Raw genomic sequence first — 13217 nt, 5'->3', positions numbered from 1 at the left:
GTTTTCTGTGAATAAAGACTGTACTATATAGACCTTACCTCTTCCCAATTCCAGCTGCCTGTTCTTCAATGAACACAATTTGGGAAAGCAGAACAGCCATGCAACACTCCTAGGAGGAAATCAATAGCTTAAATCAAAGACTCTAAACAACATCCATATCCATAACACTTGTCAGAAATCCTTGTTTTATAGCATTACAGTGCCATATACCTTAATAATAAAAATAATGAAAAACAATGATTTTGCTACTTAAATGAACTTAAGGAAAAATTAAATGGAAACAATACTGTGGTGGCATATGGCTGCATGGAAGAACATAAGAAGTTTAAAAGAGGCTGTCACTAGCTTTTGTTTTTACAATGGGTGCATTTTCTTTTTTTTTTTTTTTTTTTGAGACGGAGTCTCGCTCTGTCACCCAGGCTGGAGTGTAGTGGTGTGATCTCGGCTCACTGTAACCTCTGCCTCCCAGGTTCATGCCATTCTCCTGCCTCTGCCTCCCAAGTAGCTGGGACTATAGGCGCCCGCCACCACGCCTGGCTAATTTTTTTGTATTTTTAGTAGAGACAGGGTTTCACCATGTTAGCCAGGATGGTCTTGATCTCCTGACCTCGTGATCTGCCTGCCTTGGCCTCCCAAAGTGTGGAGATTACAGGCAGAAGCCACGGGACCCAGCCACAATGGGTGCATTTTCTAAGAGTAATGTTTCTACGAAAACGTTTTACTTGTAATATTTTCTTACACTGAAAGCAAAAAACAAAACAGATACATCAAAACAATTTTAAGGAGGGCATTAATGTAGATGATTTTCTCTTCTTTATAATTTTCCATACTTCACTCATATGCCCACATGCAATTATTAATAGTTTTAAACAAAAAATATTGATGTAGTATCCCTTTATTCATATGTTTAACTTTTTTTTTTTTTTTTTTTTTGAGATGGAGTCTCGCTCTGTCACCCAAGCTAGAGTGCAGTAGTACAATCTTGGCTCACTGCAACCTCTGCCTCCCAGGTTCAAGTGATCCTCCCACCTCAGCTTCCCAAGTAGCTGGGATTATAGGTGTGAGCCACCATGCCTGGCTCATTTTTGTATTTTTAGGAGAGATGGGCTTTCACCATGTTGGACACGCTAGTCTTGAACTCCTGATCTCAAGTGATCCCCCTGCCTCGGCCTCCCAAAGTGCCAGGATTTACAGGCATGAGCCACTGTGTCTAGCCAGTATGTTTAATTTTTTTTTTTTTTTTTCTTGAGACGGAGTTTCATTCTTGTTGCCCAGGCTAGAGTGCAATGGTGCAACCTTGGCTCATCGCAACCTCTGCCTCTCAGGTTCAAGCGATTTTCCTGTCTCAGCCTCCGGAGTAGCTGGGATGACAGACATGTGCCACCACGCCCAGCTAATTTTGTATTTTTTAGTAGAGATGGGGCTTCTCCATGTTGGTCAGGCTGGTCTCGAACTCCCAACATCAGGTGATCCACTGCCTCAGCCTCCCAAAGTGCTGGGATTACAGGCATGAGCCACCACACCTGGCCTTAGTTTTAACATATATAAACAGTTACGTTTAATTTTTATGTGACTAGCAATGTAGCAAGTCTAAGATTTGTCCAAATGGACCTCTTTATATGATAATCAAAAAATTATACTAAGATTAACTTATCAACATATGGTTTAAGGACATGCATTCTATCCTCCCCAAAAAGATTTATTTCCTGAATATATATTACTAAAAGGATTAGACAATATTAACAGTCTAAGGCAGCAGTCCCCAACCTTTTTTGTATCAGGGACTGGTTTCATGGAAGACAGTATTTCCTGGAGAGCAGGGCATTGTGGTTTCAGGATGAAACTGTTCCACTTCAGATCATCAGGCATTAGACTCTCATGAGGAGTGCACGACCTAGATCCCTTGCATGAACAGCTCACAATACGGTTCGTGCTTCTACGAGAATCTAATGCGTCTGCTGATCCGATGGGAAGTGGAGCTCCGGTGGTAATGCTTGCTCACCTGTCACTCACCCCTTGCTATGTGACCCAGTTCCTAACAGGCCACAGACCAGTACTGGTCCGTGGCCGGGGGAGTTGGGGACTCCCGCTCTAAGGCATGCATTATTAACAGGGCAATATCAGACCTAGGAGACAAAAATTAGTTTCCAGGGTGCAAAAAAGTCAGATATTGTAATGGTCAGCAGCCCTTCAAGGGCTACAGTACAGTATATAGTTTATTTGTGGTACTAAAATTTCACGGGGGTTTGGGGGAACAATCAGGAAAATAAAAACACAGATGAGATAGCTATCTTACTGGCAATGCTGAAATTAATGTATATATACTTTCAGGTTGAAGCTCTAGGAAATAAAGATATATATCAGCTCTATATACATATAACTCTCCGTCTTCCTTAAAAAACAAAAACAAAAAAAAGGTTGGGCAAGGTGGCTTACGACTGTAATCCCAGAACTTTGGGAGGCTGAGGTGGGCGGATCGCGAGGTCAGGTCAGCCTGAACAATATGGCTAAACCCTGTCTCTATTAAAAAATACAAAAATTAGCCGAGCACAGTGGCGCATGCCTGTAATCCCAGCTACTTGGGAGGCTGAAGCAGGAGAATCGCTTGAACCTGGGAGGCGGAGGTTGCAGTGAGCCGAGATCACACCACTGCACTCCAGCCTGGGTGACAGAGCAAGACTCTGTCTCAAACAAAAAAAAATGGGGGGTGTGGGGGACTCCTCTTGCTGAGTGACTTAGAGACAGATCTCAATATCTAGATAAAGGCATGCACTTGATGGCAGGCCTAGTCTCCTGATTCTCAACAACAACCTAGAATACAATTTGGTGTTAAGGACATACGAGCTCTTTTTAAAGACTCCCTCACAACTGATGGGGGAATTATTCCCCTGTTATACATGGAACATTTAGATATAGAGTAGAATTTGGTATTTAAAAAACATGATTCTCCATCCAGTAACTACATGGACTTTTCTGGAGCTGAATAAGGGACAACACGCTAACTCCTGTTTCTGCACTCCATTCAGAGAAATTATACGGGACACACTCTTTTGTCATTCAGAAAAGGAAAATTTATTATTGCATTCATTATATAAGTTTTACTAGAAATGAAAAAAGAAGAAAAAGCTTCAGTGATTTAAAACCTATAATGATGGCTCACTCCTGTAGTCCTGGCTACTCAGGAGGTTGAGGCCAGGAGAATCACTTGAGCCCAGAAGTTAGAGATCAGCCTGGGCAATGCAGCAAGACCCTGTCACTAAAAAATAAATAAACAAAATAAAACCTTCAACAGATGCAAAAAACTGTATCTTACATGATTTTTCTGATCTCTCCAAATCAGTCGGTGTGTACTAAGAAGGAGAGTCCCAGCATCAAATTTTATCTAGAAAGAAACAGCATCACAGAATATTAATAACATACCACTCATTGTGGTTCAGATTTTCTTCTTCATAAATTATACAACACTAAGTTAATCATATAAGTAAACATTTTACTTTTAGAATAGGCTTATCACAAAGTAAAGAGAACCAATGCTACATACTTCATAAGCTATTTGTATAGTCTTGACAGAATTAGAAAAAAATGCAGACAACAACCAGGTATGATACACATTCATACTCTGCAATCCATGCAAAGGTTAAAAAGAAATGATGAGGCAGAACTGCATGGATTACCATAGAACTCTAAGACACTGGATGAGTGGGAAAGAAAGTGATTTACAGCAATTTGCAATATTACATATGCTGTATGTGTGTGTGTTTGTAGAAACACAAGTAGTGAAAAGGGTCTAAAAGGAACACACAATTATCTGTTAACAATTATTATCTCAGAAAAAGTGCAAGGAAAGGGGTAGAAGGGAAGTGAAGAGCTCTTTTTTACCTCTACACTTCTCTACTGATTGAATTTCTTTGCAACTGAATTCATGTATAACACTCATAACATTTTTTAATAAAAACAAAATCCAGGAATAGATACAAATACATACAAAAATAAATATGGATGGAAATTAAATCAATGGCAGTGGGACAACTGGGTTGCCAGGTAGGAAAAAGAAAAACCCTTATGTCTGGATTTATACCTAATACAATGCACCAAAATGAATTATAGATGGATCAATTGAGTAAAAAACGAAAAAAATTATAAAAGCACTAGAAAAAATCATGAGATAATTTTTAAACAATCTGAGGGAAGAAGACCTTTCTAAGAAGGCATAAAACCCATTAGCATTAAATGAAAACCCCCAAATTCATATGTTGAAGCCCTAACCCTCAACGCGATGGTATTTGGTGACGGAACCTTTGGGAGGTGATTAGGTTTAGAAGGTCGTGAGGTGGGGCCCTCATGATGGGACTAGTATCCTTATGAGAAGAGGAAGAGACAGGAGGGTTTCATCTCCATGAACACGTGCTGAGAAAAGACCACGCAAGTACACAGGGAAATGGTGGCCATCTGCAAGCCAAGAAGAGTGTCCTTACCAAGAACCAAATCTGTCAGCACCTTGATCTTAGACTTCCCAGCCTCCAGAACTATGAGAAATAAACGCCTGTTGTTTAAGCCACCCAGGCTATGGTATTTTGTTTTAGCAGCCGAGCTGACTAGGACATACTCTTTGGGTATGTATCACCTATTCAAAATATAAATTTTAAAATGTTCTTCAAAACTTCAATACAATCACAAAGAAATGCCAGCTAGGTCTTTAGGACCAAAACTTTAACCCTCACTACTTGTTACTGTGCCCTGAAAGTTATATAAATAAGCAAGTTTTAGAATTGGAACCCAAGAGATTAATGAATTAAACCCCTGTGTTTCTGTTAAAAGCAAGATATATATTGGAAGTTTCTATTTCGAGTTACTAGAAAGTGGAATTTGCCATAAGGTAGGGCTTGCTTGTGTCCTTTCCAGGAATATTCGGTTATTTTAAAAGTTATATTTGATGCTAAGTGGGAGCTGAAAAACAAAAAAAAGTTACAAGGATAGTCCCATTTATAAGGCAACCTTACAACATAAACACTAAGGAAAGCATTTCAGTGAGTGTCCAGTTTATTAAAATAAGACTGGAATTGTTTAGAATTTAAAATGGTATGTTAAAAATATGGCCGGGCACCATGGCTCACGCCTATAATCTCAGAACTTTGGGAGGCCCAGGCGGGTGGATCACGAGGTCAGGAGATCAAGACCATCATGGCTAACACGGTGAAAACCTGTCTCTACTAAAAAAAATACAAAAAAATTAGCCGGGTGTGGTGGCGGGCGCCTGTAGTCCCAGCTACTCGGGAGGCTGAGGCAGGAGAATGGCATGAACCCGGGAGGTGGAGCTTGCAGTGAGCCAAGATCATGCGACTGGACTCCAGCCTGGGCAACAGAGCAAGACTCCATCTCCCCCCACAAAAAAAATAAAATAAATAAAATAAAAAATTGATCTGACCTCAGCACTCACTGAAAAGTTATTACCCTGTTTTTTTTTATTTACATATTTTCTGTTGTAAAAGTAATGCATGTTCAGTGTTGAAAATCTGGAAAATATTTAGAGTCTGAAAAAGAAAATGAAATAATTCATACCAGCCAGAGTGTGTGTGTATATATACACAGATGTTTATGTATACATATGTATAATCTTTAAATAGAATATGATAGAGTTTTATAACTATTATTAATAGTATAGTTATAAAATATAGTTAGCAGCCTATCATTGGCAATTCCTCATGCTAATTAGGGCATGCCATAAATCTTTTTTTTTTTTTGAGATGGAGTTTCGCTCTTGTTGCCCAGGCTGGAGTGCAACAGCACTATCTCGGCTCACTGCAACCTCCGCCACCTGGGTTCAAGCCATTCTCCTGCCTCAGCCTCCTGAGTAGCTGGGATTACAGGCCCCACCACCATACCCAGCTAATTTTTTGTATTTTTAGTAGAGACGGGGTTTCACCATGTTGGCCAGGCTGGTCTTGAACTCCTGACCTCAGGTGATCCACCCACCTCAGCCTCTCAAAGTGCTGGGATTACAGGCGTGAGCCACCACACCTGGCCTCATGCCATAATTTAATTAACCAATCCCTATGGTGGACATTCAGATTGCTTCCAATTTTTCCATATATAATAATATTATATGTAATATTATAATAACATCTGAGATGAGCATTCTCCACATGTAATATTTTTATGCATCTGATTCTTTCCCAAGAGTAAATTCCTAAAAGTGAAATAGTTAGCTGAAAAAGAATAAACATTTCTAAATCTTCTGATATATGCTGCCAATTTGCCACTTTACACATTACTAACCTTACATTATTTTTTAAATTAGCTGAGGCTACAGAAGTGTCTGTGAATTCAAACAAATGACCTGCCTACACTCCTTACGAAAGTAAACACATCATCCAGTCATAATGAGCTCATGAAAACTGTGCCTGTATAAACAAGCAAGTATGCATGTATTATTCATAAGAGGCACTTGGGCGGTGGGAAGAGCAGTCCATTGGATCTGGTTTGCAATTCTATCTCCACCAGTTACTAGTTGTGTGACCTTGGACAGCTCACAGTTTTCTCAACTATCAACTGTGGGTGTCAGTTTCCTCAGCTTTGGGAAGATTAGCTGTATTAAACATTACATCAAGGGTGGCACAGGTGGCTGCCATATTATGAAGTCCTTTTTTTTTTTTCAAGACAGAATCTCACTCAATTGCCTAGGCTGGAGTGCAGTAGTAGCATGATCTTGGCTCACTGTAGCTCCATGAACAAAGCACAGGCTTTGAGTGTGATCAACAGAGATTTAAATCTCTCTCTGTGGATCTTAGGCAAGTCACTGTATCTCTTGGTGTTACTTTCTCTTTCAGTAAAATACCTCATATTCCTGTTGAAAGGATTAAATGAGATGACATATACAGCTCTTGGCTCATAGTAGGTACTTTAATTATTCAGGTTTTTTAAAAAAATGTGTTTCACACCCACAACCAGTCAGGAGATACAAGGATGAGCAAGGCACACCTTCTGTGCTCCAGGAACAATCAAACTAGTCTAGAAGACAGCCATGCGCACGCTTGCCCAGAGAATGGGTTGGGATGCAAAACTATGAAGACTAAGCAATCTGGACTGCAGTCCCTAGGCCAAAAGAGCCAGTGAGGCATCCTAAAAGGGAGACTAACTTCATCAGATTTGGGGGCTAGTGTGTGTAGCCTTGTAGAGTCTCTAGCACCACAGGAAGTCTGGAAACCTTCCAACAGGTGAAGGAAGCCAGGATACCGCACTTTCCCCCAGGAGTCAGCCTGTGCCTCATTCAGCCTAGGGACCACATAGCTGCAAGGCAGCTCAGCAAGTGACTAAGTCCAGCTCTGGGGCACAGTGGTAAGGAGAATCCTCTTACAGCTCCACTCCAATTTCAAGCTTTTAGAAGAGTTAATTCTGGACTAGATCACAGGGTCTCAAGCAATGTTTTCCCCATGATTTGTTTCTTAAACCTCTAACATCTATATACTTGTCTGCTAATACAAGCAGCAAAAATTGTAACGTAAAAATTAAAACTCGCTGGTTCAACAATGTATCTTTCATATAAAACTACTAATGGCTGTTATTTTTCACTGTTTTAAATCTATCACAGCTATACTGCCTGCCAGCAAAGGTGTTCCTAGTCTTCAAATTGGAGTTCCATAGAACTGTATCATGCCATGCTCTGCAAAAGCATGACTTCCTAGTGCTCCCTCAGGGAGTGCCACTGGAGGAGTCTCTGAGGACAGATCTACCACTGTCAACATTCAGTTCCTCTCAAAGGGGGGGGGCAAAATCAAAACGCCGAGGAAGGGGAGGTGGATTAACCTTCCCATTTAAAATAGTTACAAAGATGTAAATTGGTAAGAAAAGGGAAAAAAATAGCTTGTCATTCCAGTCCAGGGATGGAAGACTCAACTTGAGGTCAAGCTAGTTAAAGTGCTAAGGCAGGCTGGGCACAGTGGCTCACGAGCCTGTAATCCCCCCTCTTTGGGAGGCCCAGGCGGGTGGATCATTTGAGGTCAGGAGTTTGAGACCAGCCTGGCCAATATGGTGAAACCCCGTCTCTACTAAATATACAAAAATTAGCTGGGCGTGGTTGCAGGCACCTGTAATCCCAGCTACTCAGGAGGCTGAGGCAGGATAATCGCTTGAATCCGGGAGGCAGAGGTTGCAGTGAGCCGAGATCGCGCCACTGCACTCCAGGCTGGCGACAGAGCAAGACTCCGTCTCAAAATTAATTAATTAATTAATTAAATTACGAAGTGTTAAGGCAGTAAGTGAAGTTAGGTCCAAGCAAATTATTTAAGGAAAAGACCTTTACTCAATAATACAGGCAACCAGCCCATAGAAAATGCCCTAAGGAAGTCAGAGGACCTGGGTCCAGAGTCACCTGTGCCTCTACATAGCTCTAAGTACTGACCAGGAAAAGCTATGAGTTCAGTAACTTATATCAAAGTACAGCGGAAAGTGTCGTTAATAAAACGGCAAGGGAAGAGAGGCAGCAAATTAAAACTTCTGGAAACCAAAAATGCTTGTGGGTAAGTGAGTTTTAAAATTTTTCTAATTCCAGTTTATACATTTCAATCCAGGACAAGATATTTCATAGTTTCAACAAAGTATCTACAAAATATTTACTTACACTTCCTATTTCTCCTCTCAATTTGAAAACGCACCTTCTAAGATTTATGCTTTCATTACAAGGCACGGTCTACTATTAATATAACACTTTACAAAACATACGCTCAGAAGGCCTTTCTAAAGCAATTAGAAAACAAAACAAAACCCCAAAAGCCTTTGGCAAGGGCATTCCAATAAGGCACTGATACCTCTTTAGGAAATCCTTTCGAAGCAATCCCTCACCCCTCTGCCCAGATATGCTAATCCCTCCGACTGCATAAGGTCCAAGCTAAAGCTTCCGCTGGGGACTGTACGGCCACCGCGCCCTCCTCACAGAAAGGCGGAACCTGGCTGTCCGGTGCCGACACCGAGGTTGGTGTCGTCAGGAGGTCTGGAACCACGCCAAGGAAGTCGACTGCCGGATCGCCGCCGGGCGCCCGCAGACTGCGAGCGCTCCTTCTCCCGGGCGCTGCGGCTGTGCGCTCCCGGAAGCATTTCGGGCAGAGAGAAGCAGCCACGATCCGCGCCTGCTGGGAACCGTGCCAAAGTTGGGACCCGAGCGGGGGAGGCGGCCTAGCGCCCCACGCTGCGTGCTACTGACCGGCGGGGAGCGCAAGAGCGCTGCGCCCCACACAGAGGCCGGCCGATCCGCCGAGGGCCGTGAGCTAGGCCGGGGACCGGGCCACACCGAGCCGGGCCGCGCGCCCACCGGGGACCCCTTCCGCCAGCCCCTTGGGAAGGCTGGCCGACGCCCTACCTTCTCCTCGCCATCGTAGATTCGCACCCCGCGCTGCTGGATCACCAGGGTCTCGTTGATCTCCAGGAGGCCGCTGGTCCAAACGAAGCGGTCCATGGCCGCCGCCACCTAGCCCCGGCGCTCCCGGGCCGCGAGCCGCGCGCCGGGCAGCCTGCGGCGCCCCCTAGCGTCGGACCGGGCGGAGACGGGTCGGGGCTGGTGAGAGAGGGAGGGAGCGGTCTGGTAGCGAGCAGGCGCGGCTGCGAGGTGCCCCCGGGGACGTGGAGACGTGCGTGGAGCGCCCCCTGGCGGTCCATTAGCCGCCGGCCTTTTAGAACCCTTAATCAGCTGGCGGTCCACCCCATTCTAAATTCAGAGCTTACGGGCGCGCGAGGGAGCCCCGACCACAGCTTGGCCTTGCTTATTGTGCATTATGCCAGCATGTTTGGGGCAGTTTTCTTGTCAGTGCCCAGAATGTTGCCATATTCATTAATGATTGTAAATAATCATAACCCCTCTCTTTCAAATGAATATTTATGTCACGCATTGTTTCTATACAGCTGCAGTTAGTACTACCTGTGTGCTCTGTTTTTCCCTTTAAGATTATCTTTATATTGTAACACAAAGCATAAATGCTTGAGGTAACGGATACCTCATTTACCCTGATGTGATTATTACACACTGTATGCCTGCATCAAAATATCCCATGTACCCCAGAAATATATACGCCTATATGCCCACACAAATTAATTTTTTTTTAACTGAGGGAAACAGATTTTATCTAACCGGGCTTGGTGGCGCGCGCCTGTATTCCCAGCTGCTTCCGAACCTGAGGCGGGAGGATTGCTTGAGCCCAGGAGTTTGACACCCGTGGGCGACGTAGAAAGACCCTCTCGCCCTCCACCCCAACTCCCCCACGCCACTCCATGCCCAACCCCCAGGCTCAGGAAAAAAAAGATTATTTTTATTTAGGCATTTCCAATATTAATACAGACCTCATGCGTGAATTTACATTTCAATATGTAGTTCCTCTATAATTTAGCTGTTTTTTGGCAAAGCCATCCATGGCTGCTGCTCTCACTCACCAGGCGACCTCGTGCCTCTAGCCATTTCATTTTTGTATTTTGCTATATAAATGGAACACCTGGCTGGGCGCAGTGGCTCACGCTTGTAATCCTAGTACTTTGGGAGGCGGGATCACGAGGTCAGGGGTTCGAGACAAGCCTGGCCAACATAGCGAAACCCTGTGTCTACTAAAAATACAAAAAATTAGCCAGGCGTGGTGGCGGGTGCCGGTAATCCCAGCTACTCGGGAGGCTAAAGCAGGAGAATCGCTTAAACCCGGGAGGTGGAGGTTGCAGTGAGCCGAGATCAAGCCATTGCACTCCAGCGACAGAACGAGACTCTGCCGCAGAATAAATAAATAATAAATAAATAAATGGAGCACCTTATAGATGTCCTTCTACAACTGATACTTCTTTTTAGGATTATTTTCTTACAGTGTCTTCCTAAAATAGAACGACTGCTTTAAAGGTTGTGAACATATTTTAGAGAGCCTACTACTTATTGGGGTCTTAACTAAGGCTGCCTGCCCACGTGGGCAGAGGGGCAAAGGGGCAGAGGGACAGAGGGCAGGCTTGCTCTCTGCTCCCAGGGCTCCACATTGCCCCCAGTCGTGGATTCAGTAGTCTGTGGCCAGGCTTTAAAGGAAAGGAAAGGCTCTTTCCAATGAATATAAGCAATCTCTCCCCCGAAATGAATTGCCACTTTTACCATGTTCTAAAATCCTGTGTGTATTTTGGTCTATTTCTAAACAGTGTCTTCTGTATTTCATATTTTTCAATTTCCATCATGACCATATGTCCAATAACTAAAACTTATTTGAAAACATTTGATTTGCTGTATTATGCTATCAATATATATCACAATTTACCGTCATTGCCTGATTTTTGAGTATTTGATTGTTTACCAACTTTTTAGTCTTTTTTAATTGAAAGTAACATGTGACCTAAGAGTCCTAATCAGATGTGGAACTGTGCAGTTTTGCCTGGGCTTTGCAATGATCAAAATGTGAGGCAGTGAGGACATTTGCAAGGTATGTTTTCTGCCCTTGAGTGATGTACAGTCTGTACTACACAAATAGAAGCCTGGCATATGATAGCTGCTGGGATAGACAACTGTACAAGGGTTTCCTGTATCCAGGATGGAGCAAGGAGAAATATCATGTGGCTTATATATGGCAATAAATGAATAGACAAAAGGTTTTAGTTTTTATGAAGTCCAGTGTAATTTTTTCTTTCATAGTTCATGGAATTTGCCTATTTAAGAAATCTTTTTTCCACAAACTGGTTATGAAATCTTTGCCTAACACAAAGTCACTAAGAATTTCTCCTATAATTTCTTCTAGAAGCTTCATAGTTTTGGTTCTTACATTTAGGTCTATGCCTTTTTTTTTTTTTTTTTTTTTTTGAGACGGAGTCTCACTCTGCCGTCCAGGCTGGAGTACAGTGGCGTGATCTCGGCTCACTGCAGCCACTGCCTCAAGGGTTCAAGCGATTCCTCTGCCTCAGCCTCCTGAGTAGCTGGGATTACAGGCGTCTGCCACCATGCCCGGCTAATTTTTGTATATTTAGTAGAGATGGGGTTTCACCATGTTGGCAAAGCTGGTCTTGAACCCCTGACCTCAGGTGATCCACCCACCTTGGCCTCCCAAAGTGCTGGGATTACAGGCATGAGCCACCACGCCCAGCCATCCCCAGGATGTTTTTGCCAGGACCTCCCACCTTCTGAATCAGATGGTTCCTTTCAGTCCCAATCCTGCTAGACTTCTGTAGTGCCCAACACTGTGGCCCATTACCTCTTTCTTCAGCTTCTCTCTTCCCCAGACTTTGTGACCCCATTGTGTCCCCATTGTCCTCCTTTCAGATTGTCCTTCCCTGTTCTCTCACAGGCACTTTTTCTTCACATGACCACAGGAGGAACAACTAACACTAATTAATCAGTACTTCAGGTGCCTGCAGTTTCATGGTCAGCTGTGTTGGCAAAGAACCATTCTGAAAGGAAGTCTTTTTTCTGTTTTGTTTTGTTTGTTTTGCTTTTTTGTTTTTTGGATCTTTTAGAAAAGGGTCTGCTTTCTCTCCAATAATTGTGTGGCAGTAATATTAAAAAGTGTCTCAAAAATAGACCATCATTGGAGTGGATGAGTCTGGAGATTAGAGGAGAATTGCCATGTTGGAAAACCTAGCAGTTTTGCAGGTTTTCCTACTCACCGTCTCAGCCTACTGAGATCTCCATGGTATCCTTTGAGTCACTTTCTTTTTTTTACCATGCCCACTTATAAAAAATTATTGAGGTTCACATAACATAAAATTAACCATTTTAAAGTGAACAACTCAGTGGCATTAATACATTTACAATGTCACCCAGCCACTACCTCTAATTCCAAAACATTTCATTTACTTCAAGGTAATGAATCCCTTATCCATTAAGTGGTCTCTCCCAAGTCTGCCCCTACCCTCAGCCTCTGGCAACCACTATTCTGAGTTATTTCACTATGGATTTATCTATTCTAGATCTTTCATATAAATGGAATCATACCATATGTAACCTTTCATATATTACTTCTTTTAGCATAATGTTTTGGAGGTTTTTGAGTCACTTATTAACGCTCTATTTTGTTCTCAGTTAATAGAAATCCCTGGTTACCTCCACCTGTCTGATGAAACTAGTAAATAACAATATTGACAGAAGTATTTAAACAGCAGTGATATCTTAAGGATGGTGATGGATACTGTTACACTAAAACTGGGACATTTCATCATGTAAAAAACTACACAAAATCTCAAACCAAATTCCTCATTAGCAAGACGCTACCATAAGATGTCTT

General features: G+C 42.8%; 2 protein-coding genes across 3 annotated transcripts in view; one reads left to right on the top strand and one right to left on the bottom strand.

Annotated features, from left to right (window-relative positions):
- VPS36 (vacuolar protein sorting 36 homolog) overlaps positions 1 to 9525 on the bottom strand; it is a 36305-nt gene extending 26780 nt beyond the window's left edge. Inside the window, exons 1-3 of the mRNA XM_010371283.2 lie at positions 9353 to 9525; positions 3314 to 3382; positions 39 to 109 (exon numbers count right to left, since the gene is read on the bottom strand). Of these exons, the coding sequence (XP_010369585.1) occupies positions 39 to 109; positions 3314 to 3382; positions 9353 to 9448 (236 nt within the window). The 5' untranslated portion in view covers positions 9449 to 9525. The remainder of the gene's footprint in view (positions 1 to 38; positions 110 to 3313; positions 3383 to 9352) is intronic.
- Positions 1 to 13217, top strand: part of CPNE4 (copine 4) — a 736278-nt gene that overhangs the window by 550401 nt on the left and 172660 nt on the right. The window lies entirely within an intron of this gene.

This window comes from Rhinopithecus roxellana, chromosome 1, assembly GCF_007565055.1.
Source record: "Rhinopithecus roxellana isolate Shanxi Qingling chromosome 1, ASM756505v1, whole genome shotgun sequence".
Taxonomy (NCBI): Eukaryota; Metazoa; Chordata; class Mammalia; order Primates; family Cercopithecidae; genus Rhinopithecus; species Rhinopithecus roxellana.
This window is presented reverse-complemented; position numbering and strand designations above follow the sequence as displayed.